The following is a 16,565-nucleotide window of genomic DNA, read 5'->3' as shown; positions in this document are numbered from 1 at the left end:
GAAAAATACAATAACACCAACTAAAAAATAAAACTTAATAGAGATTATATAGGAAATAATCAGTAAATATGAAGACAGGCACTATAAATTAACCAATCCAAAAAACAGACTGAAAAGGAACAAAGAGAGTCTTAGGAACCTATGAGAATATAATGAAATATCTAACATTTGGGGCATCAGCATCTCAGAAGAAAAGGGGAAATAAGATAGAGCGTAAAAAATAATCAAAGAAATTATGTCTGGAAATTTACCAAATTTGGCAAAGAACAGATTCAAAAAGCTGAGTGAATCCCAAGTGGGACAAACTCAAAGAAATCTATTTTCAGACACATTATAATTCTACTTTTGAAAAGTAGGGACAGAGAAAAAATCTTTAAAGTAGCAAAAGAGAAACAACCCCTTACTTATAGGGGAAGAACAATTTGAATGACAGTGGATTGATCATCAGAAACCATGGACACCAGAAAAAAAGTGACATGATAGCATTCAGAGGAGGAAAGAAAACAACTGTCAGTACAGATTTCTATATCCATCAAAAATATCCTAAAGGAATGACGGGAGGATCAAGACATTCTCAGATGAAGGAAAACTTAAGAGAATTTGTTGTTCTCAAAACTACTCTGTAAGAATGGCTAAAGGGAATTTTTCTAAACAGAAAATGGTGAAAGAGGAAAACTTGGAACATCAGAAGACAGAACATGGTAAGCAAAAGCATGGGTACATACAATAGATCTTCCTTCTCTTGAATTTTCTAAGTTACCTTTGAAAACATTAAAAAATTATAACAAAGTACTTATGCTTACTCCTTGCAAGCTTCAAAATCAGTTAAGAGTATGGATTTTCAAAATTATCTAGCAAGAACAGCTATATGATTTGCAAGGTCCACTGCAAAATTAAAATGCAAATTCCAAGTTTCTCAAAAAGCTATACACAGTATTATGACATGATCCAGAAATTCGTCTCCTAGATATATAGCCAAAAGAAATAAAAGCAGGGACTTGAACAGATATTTGTACACCAATGTTGACTGCAGCATTACTTAAAATAGCTAAAAGACAGAAGCAACTCGTGGAATATTGTTTAGTCATTAAAAGGGATGAAATTCTAATACATGCCATAACAAGTATTAGATGAACCTTAAAAACATTTTGCTAAATGAAATAGCCAGACACAAAAGAAAAAATAATGTATGATTTCTATTCATATGAAATATCTAGAATAAGCAAATTCATAGAGGAAGAAAATAGAGGTTAATGTGTTGTTGTTGTTCAGTCAGTAAATTATGTCCAATTCTTTTCGACCCTATGGACTGCACCATGCCAGGCTTCTCTATCCTCCACTGTCTCCTGGAGTTTGCTCAAATTCATCTCCATTGAACCAGTGATGCTATCTAACCATCTTATCCTCTGCCAGAGGTTGCTCAAATTCATATCCAGTGCGCCAGTGATGTTATCTAACCATCTCATCCTCTGTTACCACCTTCTCCTCCTGCCCTCAATCTTTCCCAGCATCAGGGTCTTTTCCAATGAGTCAGTGCTTCACATCAGGTGGCCAAAGTATTGGAGCTTCAACTTTAGCAACAGTCCTTTCAATGAATATTCAGGGTTGATTTCCTTTAGGATTGACTGATTTGATCTCCCTGTAGTCCAAGGGACTATCAAGAGTCTTCTCCAGCACCACAACTCAAAAGCATCAATTCTTCAGCACTCAGCCTTCTTTATGGTTCAACTTTCACATCCATACATGACTACTGGAAAAACCATAGCATTGAACATCTGGGTCTTTGTCGACAAAGTGGTATCTCTACTTTTTAATATGCTGACTGGGTTACTAGGGACTAGGATTGAAGGGAGTAGGGAATTATTATTCAATGGGTACTGAGTTTCTGTTTGGGTAATAAAAGAGTTTTGGAAATAGTGATGATGGGTGTACAATATTATAAATGTAATTAATGCCAATAAAATAGCTTAAAATTTTGTACATATAATAAGACAATTAAAAATAATAATAACATCCCCCAAACCACTGAATTATGTACATGAAATGGTGATTTGTAGGATGCATGTGAATTATATCTCAGAAAAACTGTTAAGAGAGAAAGGCAGCCGACAGGCAGGAAGGGAGGAGGAAAAGTGATGGCCTCTCAGGAAACAGTGGTTATGAGACAACTAAGAGAGAATTTTTCGCTCTGTATTCTTTTGTACTTTCGAAGTTTTGTACTGTGCTGCATGTTTTACATTTTCAAAAAGTAAATCACATATTTTTTAAATAAAAGCATTTGAGGTCCTTAGTTCAAAAATGAAGAATTTGGGGACTTCCCTGGTGGTCCAGTGGCTAAGACTCCAAGTTTTCAATGCAGGGGGTCTGGGTTCCATCCCTGGTCAGGAAACTGGATCCCATTTGCTGCAAATAAGAGTTTCCATGCCACAACTAAAGACCCCTCATGCCACAACTAAGACCTGGCACAGTCAAATAAACAGATAAAAATATTTTTAAAAAGTGGAGAATTTCAAGACGTTGGCAGCAGAGCAGTAAGCCAAGTATGAGCCTCCTGTGTGTGGGACCCTGTGACTTCAGAATTTCACGCCATGAAGCCAGCCCCGTCCTGCAGCACTGAGAATCCTCGTCTCTATATTTTCTTGCTAAAAAACACATTTCCAGAAAATGCTGAGTGGCCACCATGCATCCTACTCTAAGGACTTCTGTCTGTTGTCTCCTTCAGACCTCACCAGGGCTCAGTTTGCAGATGAGGAAACTAAAGTCAAAGGTCACCCAGGATGGGAATCTGCACACTGTTAAGCCCTGGCCAGAAACCCACGGGAAAGCCTGGCCCAGGCCAGCAGGGCTCATAACCGAGCCAAGTGGGCAGGATGACACATTCCGAGGTCATGACTCCGGGCCACGCTGGGAGGGCTGCCCACACACCTGCTGGTGGCCACAGACAGAGTGACCCTTGCCGGCCCTGGAAGATCAGATCTCATGTTGCAGAAGATGCTGGAAACCCACATTTGGGGCGGCAGCAGGCAACTCTGCAGAATGTTTTCCAGTGTTGGCTCACACTGAAACAAATGCATCTGAGGCCCGTCCCAGCCCACAGGCTACAACTACAGTAAGTCCCCTACATAGGATTAATTTCTGTTCTGAGCGTGCGTTCGTAAATCCAATTTGTTTGTAAGCCCAACAAAGCTGGCCTAGGTACCCAACTAACACAATTGGCTATATAGCACTGTCTTACAATACTTTTCACACAAACAATATGAACAAGAAAAACAAGCACAAAAAATAAAAACATTTAATATTACAGAACCTTGAAAAGTACAGTAGGACAGTACAACAGCTGACATAAAGGAGCTGACCCACACGTTCACATCTTTGAAAGCTCGCAACTTGAAGGTTCATATGTAGAGGACTTACTGTAGTGGTTTCCCCTTGCTTGACTGTCCCCTTCCCCTTCTCCATCTCCAGCCTGCTCGTAGCACCGCAGTGGACCACAGCTGGAGATGCCGCATGTCCACACCAGTTGGGGAGCGGAAGGTGCACAGGCCGAGTCCAGGAGGGTGTGAATCCCGCCCACCTCCCTGTTGCAGCATGCTGCCCAGCCTCCTCACTTGGTGATGGTGAGCAGCGTGGTCTGTGACGTCACGTCCCAGATCTTGATGCTCCTGTCAAACGAGACGGAAGCCACCTTCTGACTGTCGGGGTCAAAGCAGCAGGCGGTGAGCGACATCATGTGAGGATCTGAGGCAAAGGCAAGTGACTTGATACCGCGCCTTCCACACTCTGGGCCACACGCCCCTGGGACACTGAGGTTGCTCCCCCCAGACAGCGACAGTATAATAGAAACACAACTCTGGTTTTCACAAGGAAGGGACTCCTCACTTGCATAATCATTTCCTGAATGCCTGCTGTATACCAGGCCTTGAGCCAGGAGCTCTGCCCCCTTCCCCCTCAGAGGTCACAGGCAACAACCTGCAGCAAATGTCACAGCTCCAAACCAACAAAAGCAAACCTGGCCCAGCTCTGAGAGGTCGCTAAAAGTTATGGAGGGAAACAGGAAAGGAAGAGAGCTCTAGGCAGAAGGAACAGGGTGTGCCAAGGCTTGACATGAGGACACAGCGTGAAGGGGCATGGTGTGCAGACAGGTGACACTTCAAGGGAAAAATGCACGCTGTGTGGCAGGACACACATCATGGTTCCGTGGTGATAAAAATAAACATTAGATGTATGTGGGAAGTAGTACTATGTGTGTGTGTGTTTGCACGTACACACACTCACAGGAAGACCACCCAGCAGTGTACTGTTAGTGATAGGTACCTCCCCAGATGAACCTATTTGCAGGGCAGGAACAGAGACACGGATGTAGAGAATGGACTGTGGACACCGTGGGGAAGGGGAGGGTGGAATGAACCGGGAGAGCAGCACTTACATGTCTACACTACCGTGTGTGAAATAGTGGGAAGCTGCTCAGCGCTCTAGGATGACCTAACAGGGTGAGATGTGGGGGGTGGGAGCGAGGCTCCCGAGGGAGGGGATATATGTCAACATACAGCTGATTCACTTTGTTGTAGAGCTGAGACTAACACAGCATTGTAAAGCAGGTATACTCCAGTAAAAAAAAAAAAAAAAGAAGAAGAAAAGAAAAGAAAATACTATCTCACAGTACAATTTTAAAAACACTTCTTCCATTGAACTTGAGGGATATAAAAATTCAAATCAGAAGAAATACTGTGGAAGACTAGAATAAATAAATTATAAGCAAAGTTCTTTAAATTAAAAATAATCATAATAATAGGTCCCTCCAGGCTTCCCTTGTAGCTCAGTCAGTAAAGAATCTGCCTGCAATGTAGGAAACCCAGGTTCGATTCCCGGGTCGGGAAGATTCCCTGGAGAAGAAAATGGCAACCCACTCCAGTATTCTTGCCTGGAGAATCCCATGGACAGAGGAGCCTGGCAGGCTACAGTCCATGGGGTCGCAACAGTCGGACACAACTTAGCGACTAAACCACCACCACCACCGGGGAGAAGACAGGAGAGGCACGACCACAGTCGTGTCTGACTCTGTGACTCTCTGGACTATCGCCCACCAGGCTACGCTGTCCATGGAGATTTTCCAGGCAAGGTACTGGAGTGGGTTGCCATTTCCTCCTCCAGTGTATCTTCCTGACCAGGGATCAAACTCACGTCTCCGCAGTGAAAGGCAGATTTTTTTACCACTTTAGCCACAGGGGAAGCCCACTGCTTACACACTTTCAAATTTTTTTCCAATGATTATGTATGCTTTTATTTTTCCTTTTGAGTTAACTGTTAACTCACATGCAGTTGTAAGGAATCCTACAGAGAGATCCTGTATGCCTGTCACTCAGTTTCCCCCAAAGGTAACATCTTACACAATGATTGCACAGGATCATAACCAGGAAATTGACATTTGATGACTGTTTTTTCAGTAGTTGCCATTCTAGTCTTTTTATTTACCTGAATTTTTTTTCACACGTGACAATTGATAGTATTAAAATTGCTAATCATCACTATTATAAAACACTAGAATAAATATGTGTGTTGTTAATAATCAGTGATTAATATTTTTATGGGCTTCCCTGGTGACTCAGCAGTAAAGAATAAGGAATGTGGGAAAATACACATAAAATGTTAAGAAGCCTGGAAAGAAAGTGAAGTCGCTCAGTCATGTCTGACTCTTTGTGACTCTATGGACTGTAGCCTGCTGGGCTCCTCCATCCATGGGATTTTCCAAGCAAGAATGCTGGAGTGGGTTGCCAGTTCTTTCTCCAGGGGATCTTCCCAACCCAGGGATCGAACCTGGGTCTCCTACAGTGCAGGCTGACTACCATCTGAGCCACCAGGCAAGCTAAGCTTGGGTCTTCACTCAATAAAAGATGGGCTTTAAATGTCCATGTGAGGCTGGAGCAGAACAGTGTTTCATTTATTATAAGCACAAGACGGAGTGGAAAAGCTAATTGCCCATGTTTTTATCCATTAGGGCTTTCCTGATAGCTTAGTTGGTAAAGAATCCACCTGCAATGCGGGAGACCTGGGTTCAATCCCTAGGTTGGGAAGATCCCCTGGAGAAGGGAAAGGTTACCCACACCAGTATTCTGGCCTGGAGAACTTGGGTTCTACCCACTCCAGTATTCTGGCCTGGGTCACAAAGAGTCGGACATGACTGAACGGCTTTCACTTCACTTTTATCCATCAATGTCCCATCTTTAATGACATGGTTCACAGTATTCTTGATTTACCAAATAAAACAATAAAGTCACTGTCATTCAAGTGACAAGTGGCTGTTATCATAACAGACAGAACAGAGCAGGGAGCCTACACAAACTCACCTTTGATATGGGACACGGTGGTGGAGTCTTTCGCATCTATTATAAAGATTCCATGATCCACATCCAAGCCCAAGACCACGTATTTACCATCAGGGGATAACTTAGCGGAGACTATGAAGGTTTCATGACCGAGCTTCCACTGAAATAGGGCAACAATCAAAAGGTTTTCTCTCTAGCCCAGTGATCCAGCAGGACTTTCTGAAATATTCTATCTATGCACTGTTCAATATTCCAGCCACTGGCCACATGTGGCCACTGAGTTCTTGTAATAGACTAGTGCAAACAAGGAACTGAATGTTTATTTAGTTTTCATGAATTAATTTCTAATTAATACATGTAATTAATGTGTGTCCAGAAGAGATGAACAAGGATAGGGGCACCTACAGAACTGGCAGCAAGGTCCTAGTAATGGCCAATTTGACCCTTGTTCAGTTTGGTAAACAAGTCTGCCTGAGGACAAGACTCTACAGTCCCAGCCCCTCAGGACAGAGAGCTACTCAACATTCTAGGAAAGGAAAATCTCTCTGTATGTTATAAAATATGGCATTGCTGTTGTGAAGCTTTTAAAATATGCTCCCCAATTCTTTGGCAGTCCTCTCTCCACAAAAGTGAAAGTCACTCAGTCATGTCTGACTCTTTGTGACCCCACGGAGTGCAGCCCAAGCGGCTGCTCTGTCCATGGAATTCTCCAGGCAAGAACAGTAGAGTGAATGGCCATTACCTTATCCAGAGGAATCTTCCCATTCCAGGGATCAAACCTGGGACTCCGGGAATGTAGGCAGGTTCTTTACCATCTGAGCACCAGGGAAGCCCCAGGGTGGAGACTAATTACCTGCCCCAAGGGTGTGAGCTCAATGCAGTGAGTTACTTCTTTGGATACATGTGACAAAAGTGATAGTCTGTGAAGGTCACAACAGAAACCAGGGCTTTCTCCAGAGAAAACATACAGATGGCCAACAGGCACATGCAAAAACGTTCCACATCACTAATCGTTAGAGGAATGCAAATCAAAACTGCAATGAGCTATCACCTCACACCAGTCAGAATGGTCATCATCAAAAAGTCTACGAATAATAAATGCTAGAGAGGGTGTGGAGAAAAGGGACCCCTCCTACCCTGTGGGTGGGAATATAATTTGGTGCAGCCACTACAGAGAACAGTATGGAGTTTCCTTAAAAGACTAAAACTAGAGCTACCCTATAATCCAGCAATCCCACTCCTGGGTATATATCTGGAAGAGATGAAAATTCTAATTCAAAAAGATGTATGTGGGGCACCCCTGGTGATCCAGTGGTTAAGAACCCACCTTCCAATGCAAGGGATGTGGTTTTGATCCCTGGTCGAGGAACTTAAGACCCCACAAGCCACAGAGCAACTAAGCTTGCATATCGCAACTACCAAGCCCACACGCTCCAGAGCCTATGTACCATGAGGAAAGATCCTGCATGACACAACAAGGATGCTGCATGCTGCAACTAAGAACCGACACAGCCAAATAAATAATTAACAAAAAGATACATGCACCCCAATGATCGCAGCAGAACTATCTACAATAGTCAGTGACAAGAACACAAATAAACGCTCACTGATAGATGAAGAGATTGAAAAATAGATATGGTATGTATATAAAATGAAATACTACTCAGCCACAAAAAGAATGAATTATTGCCATTTGCAGCAATATGGATGGACCTAGAGATTACTAATATCATACCTAAGTGAAATAAGTCAGACAGAGAAAGACAAATATCATATGATATCATTTATTGTGGAATCTTAACAAAATGATACAAAAGAACTTATTTACAAAACAGAAATAGACTCGCAGACATAGAAAAGAAGCTTATGTTTACCAAAGGGGAAAGTGGGGGTGGGATAATATCCTATAATGGAAAAGAATCTGAAAAAGAATATATGTGTTTATATTCATAAGTATACACATTTATAATGTACACAAATATACACACACATGCACACAAATACACATCTGAATCACTTTGTCATATACCTAAAACACTGTAAACCAGCTATAACCTCAAAAATTAAAAAAAAAAAGAAGGAAACCAGGGTTTCCTCCTGCCATCTCTTAAGTCACTTGCTCTGAGGGAGTAAACCGCCATGTCCTGGGGACACTCAAGCAGCCCTGAGGATAGACTTGGGTGCAGAGAAACTGGGGGCTCCTGTCGACAGCCATCTTGGAAGGAGACCCTCAGCCTCCGTGAGCCTTCAGAAGACTGTGGCCCCAGAGGACATCCTAACCGTGGCCTCGCAAGAAACCTAAGCCAGAACCACTGGCTAACCTGCTCCAATAGTTCTGTCATGAAACTCTGCAAGGACTTCCGTGGTGGTCCAGTGGTTGACAGTCCGCCTGCTAGGGCAGGGAACACAGGTTCAGTCCCTGGATTGGGAAAACCCACATGCTGAGGGGCGACTGAGCCCACGTACCACAACGACTGAGCCTGTGCTCTGCAACAAGAGAAGCCACCACAATAGAAGCCTGCACCCACAACTAGAGGGCAGCCCCGCTCGCTGCAACTAGAGGGGGCTCAGGTGCAGCAAGGAAGACCCAGTGCAGCCAAAGCACGCTAATTATTTTAGAAAAAAGAAACTGCGCGGCAATAAATGCTTGCTGTTTGAAAATAAGTTTCGGAATAGTTTGTCAAGCATCAGTGGATCACTAACTCAGCCCTATAGATGGCAAGTGGCATGGACGTTCTGTGCAACAAAAATAATAAAAGTACTAAAACAAGTTCACCGAAGAGAAGGGAAGGGACTTCTCAGGTGGTCCAGGGGCTAAGACTTCTCACTCTCAATGCAGGCAGCCTGGGTTTGATCCCTGGTCAGGGAACTAGAGCCCACATGCCACAACTAAAGATTCCACATGCTGCAGCTAAGACCTGGGGCAACCAAATAAATACACAAATTTTGTTTTTTTTAATAAACACATTCTGGGGAGTTTTTAAAAACGAAGAGAAGGAAAAACATCTCAAAAAGAAAAAGAGGCTAGAGACAAGAGCAGGACATTTATGTGAGATGAAATAAGCATTTGGGGAAATGCTAAAAGTCAGGAGTAATCAATGATCGTATGTAATGACACTCTGTTGTCAGCAGAACATGTCATGTTGTCATGTCCGTGTTCATATGTAATGTGTGTATGGGAAAAGAGACACCAGGATGTTAACTGTAACACTATTTTTTTACACTTGGCTTCTCTTTCTGAAAATATTTCACAATGAAAATAAATTGATCTTTGCACTAAAAAGAAAACTTTTCTTTTTTTAAGGAGAGAACAGAGGAGAAAGGGAGAAGAGAGGTGACGAGAAGCTGCCTGGGGGAGGTGGGCGGGAAGGGCAGCAGGGATGGGTCAGGAAACCCTCAGGGCTGCCCGGACACCAGGCAGGAGGCAGAGGGATCCTGGGCCCATTTGGATGGATGGATGGATGGATGGATGGATGGATGAATGGATGGATGGACGGTGGCCCCTTCTCAGATGGAGAACAGACTGGGAACCAGTGGTCTTGTACTTTGGCCACGTGGCCTTTACCCCATAGCCTCAGCTCTACTTCTCACCCCCATCAAAAGCCAACATCCCACCGGGAAGGGTCTCTTTTCCCACACAGTTCTCTCAGTCTGTAATGCCACCCTCCCTACCCTCTGCCCCCACCTCTACTTCTTCCCTATACCCATCCTCCCCATCCCTGAAGCAGAGCCCTCCTCTGCCCGCTTCAGACAGCTTCCCTTCTCTGAAGCCTACCATCCATCATGTTGGGTCCCTGAGAAAATTTCCCTTTCCTGGAACATTGGCTACTCTTCCCAATCCATGACCGGCTCAAGGCCACCTAAGGCCCAGCAAAGAACCTGTGTTGTAGGCAGGGAAGGAGAGGGTGAGATGAACCGAGGGAGCAGTATTAACATATATATATATGCTACCATGTGTAAAACAAAAGCTATCAGGAAACTGCCGTGTAGCACAGAGATCTCAGCTCGGTGCTCTGTGATGACCTAGAGGAGTGTGATGTGATGGGCGGGGGCGATGGGAGGAAGGCTCAAGAGGAAAGGGATAAATGCTTACACAGAGCTGATTCACATCTTTGTACAGCAGAAATGAACGCAACATTGTAAAGCAATTATACTCAAATTAAAAAATTAAAAAAAAAAAAAAAACAGAAGCCTTGTGCTGTGACATCTTCACCAGGGCAGAACATACATACCAGCAGCTTGCCTGTTTCAAGGTCCCAGGCCCTCACCGTTTTGTCATAAGATGTTGCAATGATTCTGGAAAGAAAATGACAAGGGTTTTAATGACTCAGACTACTCCACCTATGGTTTCTAAGAAAGATCAAATATTTAACAGAAAGTTTCTACAGTTTAGGACCAAGATTGCAAAACAAAATACTTGAATCTTTCTAAAGATATTTCATGAGGCCCCTGGAGAACTGGGGGTTCTCAGTGAAAACAGAGATCCTAACACAGAAGGCACCGCGACACCATTCTCTTCCTTAATCCTTTAATGTCTTTTTCTATCTGGGGCATTAAAGGCATCATTTCTTCTGTTCTGCAACTGACTTCTTTTAGAAGGATAGCTACAACTCACAAGGATCAATCACTTCTTCCACAGATTTCACCTCTTTTTTTTTTTTAAAAACAGGAAAAGACTGTCATAGCTCATTTCATTCTGAATGTTTTCTTGTACATTTACAATATTGGGCTGGCTACAGAGTTCATGCAGATTTTCCCATAAAATGTTATGGAAAAGCCCTAATGAATTTTTTGGCCAACCCAGTAATATAAGTGTATCTTTGTCTTCTTACATGGCATGTTTCAGTGAGAACGTGTCCTCTATATGAGATAAGTTCCCATGAAGCTTACCCTGGAGTAGGAAATGACAACCCACTCCAGTATTCTTGCCTGGAAGAAGAGAAGCCTGGCAGGCTACAGTCCATGGGGTCGCAAAGGGTCAGACATGACTGAGTGAATAAACATATACATGAAGCTTAAATTCCCCCACGCGTTTTCAATAATAGATTAATTTTGTAGCACGCGTTTTCACTAATAGATTAATTTTGTAGTTGCTGCTCAGGGTAAAAGCAAATCCATTTTAAAGCAAATCCCCTTTTAAAGGCTCATCTCACATCTGTGTGAAGCGTGAACACAAATGCACCCCAGGGTGGCCTCCCAAACAGACTCTCCCCAGGTGACAGCTCAGGCTGGCTTCCTGGGCCCCGGGTTCCCCCTGTGACATGTTGGCCTGCACTGAATCGCTAGTGAACCTTGCAGCTGTCCCGGTCCACAGGCGTGACTGCGGGAAAGAAGCTCCATGAAGAACATTCAGACTGGCTTCAGTCACAGTACATTTCGTCTTTTTGGCATTTTACATTTTCAGAGTCATCATATCTACTTGATTCTCACAGCAAAAGATGGAAACCATGAGCCCAACATGTGGGCATGCATGTAAGGTCGGGTGTTTGCTGAAAAGACAGTGAAGGGTCCCTGGCGTGCTGTGAGCGGACCTGCCCTTCCCTCTCACCTTCCTGACCAGAGTCAAATGAGGGCAAGTCACCTTCTGCTGTCAGCCGTGATGCTGCATTCTAAAACAGGACCTTCGGGCACCGGTTCAAATTCCCGAACGATGGATCCATCCATAGCATCCTCGGATCAGCAGGAGAGAGCGGAAGAGGGTCAGAGGTCACTAAAGTGTCAACCGAAGCAGCGAGCTGAGTTCAGCATCAACCCTGAGCTTGTCTGAGTACCCACGGTCCTATGACTCTTCCCCCAGCTCAGAAGGGTGAAAAGACTTCCCCAACACTCCCAGAGCAAGAGGGTCACCGTCACCATCCATGGCATCCCCAGGAAACTCCTCCTCCATCCCACAGTGGCCCAAGGAAACGGGCCACTCTGAAGGCAAAGCTGCAAACAGGCAATATTCTCGTTCTCTCCTGGCCAAAGAGGCTTCACAGAATCGAGCAAGATCTTTCAAGAACTTTCTAAAAATTCCCACCGTTTGACACAGCAATTCTATTTTGGGGTGGGGGGGTGGGGGGCGTGGGGATAGTCTTCCCTAAGGAAATAATCTAAATTGTGGTCAAAGACTTGTGCACGAAAAAGGATCATCAGTGAACTTATGGTTGCCGGGGGGAAGAATGGGGGGAAGAGATAGTTAAGGAGTTTGGGATGAATATGTATAAACTGCTATATTTAAGATGGATAACTGACAAGGTCCTATTGTAGAGCACAGGGAACTCTGCTCAGTGTCATGTGGCAGCCTGGATGGGAGGCGAGTTTGGGGGAGAATGGATACATGTATATTATATGTATGGCTGAGTCCCTTTGCTATCCACCTGAAACTATCACAACATTGTTAATTGACTAAACTCCAAAGGAAAAGTTTAATGAAAAAGGTTTGTCATGTGTTATAGAGGACAGACAGCAAACTCACCGGGAGCAGTCTATGTCCACCTAAAGGGGGCAGTTAAAACAAACTCTAAGACATCCAACAGTGGGACCCAGGCAACTGTTATCACACTGCAGGGAGATAACTAGAGAATGTGATGAGGACAAGGGAGGGTAATAACTGGCAATATGATGGGAACAAGGACGGTACCAAAGTGAAAGGTGCTTGAGTGACAGAAATAAAAATGTTTTCAATAAATGTGGAGACTCCCCTGACGGGCCAGTGGTTAAGATTTAGCCTTCCAGTACGTGGGGTGTGGGTTCAATCACTGGTCAGGGAGCTATGATCCCACAGGCATCGTGGCCAAAAAACCAAAACAAAAACAACAGTGTAACAAACTCAATAAAGACTTTAAAAATGGTCCACATCAAAAAAATCTTTGGAAAAAAAAAAAGTGTCCACAACTTTTCAGGATAAGCCGAGGTGGAAAGTCCCCCAGAAACAAATGCTATTAGCAAGACAATGAATTTCTAGAAAGACCCTGCATTGTTATGTGAAATTATGGGGTCCGGTTGGGAGAGCTTTTGGCCTGACCAGACCAGGCCTGGGACAGTTCTCCCTGATATGCAGAGACCAATTCACATTAAGACCACAAGCCTGCTGGGAGGCAAAGGGCTCTGTGTCAGGGGTCCCCAGGACCACCCTCACGACTGATGATTCTCCAGGATTCACAGGACTCAGAATATAGGCATGCTCACAGCTAGGATTTACAGCAGCCAAAGGACACAAAGCAAAATCAGCAAAGGGAAGGGCACTTGGGGCGAGGTCCAGGGAAAATAAGGCACGATATGCACTACTCTATGTAAAACAGATAGCCAACGGGAATTAGCCGTGTGACTCAGGGAACTCAAACAGGGGCTCTGTAACAACCAGAGGGGTGAGAAGGGGTGGGAGGTGGGAGGGAGGTTCAAGAGGGAGGAGACATATGTATACCGATGGCTGATTTGTGCTGATCAACAGCCAATGCAATATTGTAAAGCAAGTATCCTTCAATTAAAAATAAATAAATTTTGAAAAAGACAGAATCTCTCCCTGTGGGTAGCATGGGATGTGCTTAATTCCTTCAGCAACCAGTCGTAACAACACAGGTCAGGTGCTGTCTTCTGGGGAGGTGCACCTGAGCCTCGGGACCCAGATTTTTCCTGGGGTCTGGTCACACAGGCATCACCCATGTGGTCTGCACAGTCTAGACACAGTGAGCCCCCTGGATCACTTAGGGAAAGATTCACATGACTGTAGGACACTGTTTACCAGTGAAGTTCCCAGATGCCAGCCAATGCCAGCCTTGTCAGCGGGTCTTTGCAAGGACAGCAGCCTCAGGCAACCTGTGCAAACTCTTTTCCACACAGATCCAGTCCCTCAAGCCCTGCTCCATGAGACTCTAAACAGCCGGGTCCTTAATCAAAGCCCCCTGGCAGGAAGAGATCCCAAAGAGGAACTCATGGGGGCAGGACACATCCACGTTGGAGGCTCAGCTCATGAGCCTCATGACTTGGGAAGAAATGACTGGCTCTGATGGCCTGTGATCCAGCCTCCCTGGATGGTGTGTTACTCTAGAAAAAAATATCTGTCTGGGGGCTCCCCATGTGGCTCAGCTGGTAAAGAATCTGCCTGTAATGCAGGAGACCTGGGTTCGATCCCTGGGTTGGGAAGATCCCTGGAGAAGGGAATGGCTGCCCACTCCAGTATTCTGGCCTGGAGAATTCCACAGACTGTATAGTCCATGGGGTTGCCAAAAAAATGTGTCTGGGAACTAAACAAAAAAATGATCACTGTGGGTCCTGAGGATGAGGCCCATTGCAGTCTATGGCCTTAGCCCGGGTCAGCTAAGGGCAGCGCTAGAACAGAATGAGGTCTATGGGGCTGCACAGGTTCAGCGCTGGATAGTGCCACCGCATGGCCAAGAGGGGAAATAGCAATCGCGGACTGATAACCCACTTGGACAGGGAGCACTGCCATGAATCACTAGGCAGAAGAAACACATGGCGAGAGCCAGATGTTGCCACTGAATTCCAAAGACGGTGGAAATGTCTGTGTTTTGTACTGAATGTTTCTTGAAATAACTGGGCCATTGGCTAGGGGTATGGGAAAACCAATAGAGACAGTTACCCCTTCACTTGGCGTTTCAGACCAGGAACTCTTTCTGTGGATTCAGATAATTTAAGTTGGCGGGACTTTGAATGAATGGTGAGAAAGTGGTTCTAATAAGGGAGGTGAGACCATATTTGCAGCCCAAGTTTACTGTTGTTACATAAACAGTTTTACTGTGTGGCCTCAATTTCATAAATATGTGTATGCAAGTTCAAACAGGAAAAAGAAACTACTCTGCAACCTTTTCACGGCAGTTTACTCATGGTTCACGGAATGACTTTTTTCTTTGTGTTTTTATGTTTTGTGGTGATAAAGCCTTCTTACCTCCACAATATGAGAAAAACTAGCAAAGTGTTTTTTTCTATAATGACTGAAAAGAGATGTACCATACTAGAGGACGATTGGGCATAAGATAAGGATAATTTTTCCCCCTACTTCTTCATACATTGATGAACTTTCTAAATTATTCACAATGATCTTCAGTTAGGAGAAAGGGAGCTTTTTCAAAGCTTAAGCCAGGGGACTTCCCTGGTGGATCAGTGGTTAAGACTCCACACCCCCAATGCACAGAGCCCAGGTTTGATCACTGATCAGGGAACTAGATCCCACATGCTGCAACTAAAACCCAGTGCAGCCAAATAAATAAATAAATAAAAGGCTAAGCCAGATGTTTGGGTTTGTGGTGGGTTTGAGAGGAGAAACAGTGATGAGAGTGGGGGAGGGAAGAGAGGCAAGGAGACTTTTCCCAAAGATACCTCGATGGAGAAGGCAATGCGCATGGTAATGATTTGTCAACCCCTGAGGGAGGGCTCACCCAAGAACTGTAACTGGGGCAGGGAGAGCCACACGAGGAGCCAGGAGCAGAGACAAAGATGGAGAAAAGAGAGCCAGGAGGAGCAAAGAGGACCCGTTGGAGGGGCAGCCAAGGCAGGGAGACCAGAGAACTGGGTGATTTTGCAACTAGGCGTGAAGCTATAAAGAAGGGCAGGGGGTGGAGAGGGAGCAACGGGAGAAGGTGGCACAAGGTGGTAAGACTGTGAGCAAGTCAGGTATGGAGGGAGTTTGGACAGGTTGAGGTGACTGCATCCTGGAAGGAGCATGGAGTAGGCAGGAGGCAAGGGCAGTGAAGCTGCTGTGGGGAGGCAGGGAGGTCTTGATGGATGGTCCCTAATACCGGGACAACAAGAAAAAAAACAGGCAGACATTCCCTTAGAGAGAGAGAAACCCTTTGGCCAAAATAGACAGAAACCCCTGTGAGTCTTTCCACTGGCTCAAAAGGTGAGAAGAACATGAAAACAATCTGAAGATGGTAAAGCAAAATGCACACTTAGAAAGTCACCAACCTCCCTCCCCATAGGTGAGGACAATCAGCAGAAACCCCCTTGCCTCTAGGCCTTCTCAGTTAACCTAGAGGACTAAGAAAGGGCCTAGGGTTTCCAGAGGAACCAGTGGCTTTCCCAACAAGAAGATCATGGGGCTGGGTGGAGGGAGTGGTGGATAAGGGTCACAGAAGAGAAGGGAGTGGATGTCTATAGGGACCTGGAATAGGCCAGGCAGGCGCTGGAGTAGCCCCAGCTCTCAGCTGATCCTGAGGAGCCTGGGGAAATTCAGGGAGGCCCAGGAGGTCATGTAACCACCCAGGGTCAAACATCTGGTAGGTCCCTAATGTGGGGCTTGAA

The 16,565-nt window shown here is 44.8% G+C and overlaps 1 protein-coding gene across 1 annotated transcript in view; it reads right to left on the bottom strand.

Moving 5' to 3' along the window:
• WDR88 (WD repeat domain 88) overlaps nucleotides 1-16,565 on the bottom strand; it is a 45,113-nt gene that overhangs the window by 16,924 nt on the left and 11,624 nt on the right. The window contains exons 3-6 of the mRNA XM_065919348.1: nucleotides 11,905-11,993; nucleotides 10,556-10,619; nucleotides 6,345-6,483; nucleotides 3,609-3,738 (exon numbers count right to left, since the gene is read on the bottom strand). Of these exons, the coding sequence (XP_065775420.1) occupies nucleotides 3,609-3,738; nucleotides 6,345-6,483; nucleotides 10,556-10,619; nucleotides 11,905-11,993 (422 nt within the window). The remainder of the gene's footprint in view (nucleotides 1-3,608; nucleotides 3,739-6,344; nucleotides 6,484-10,555; nucleotides 10,620-11,904; nucleotides 11,994-16,565) is intronic.

The sequence above is a fragment of the Muntiacus reevesi genome, chromosome 2 (genome assembly GCF_963930625.1).
Source record: "Muntiacus reevesi chromosome 2, mMunRee1.1, whole genome shotgun sequence".
Classification (NCBI taxonomy): domain Eukaryota; kingdom Metazoa; phylum Chordata; class Mammalia; order Artiodactyla; family Cervidae; genus Muntiacus; species Muntiacus reevesi.
This window is presented reverse-complemented; position numbering and strand designations above follow the sequence as displayed.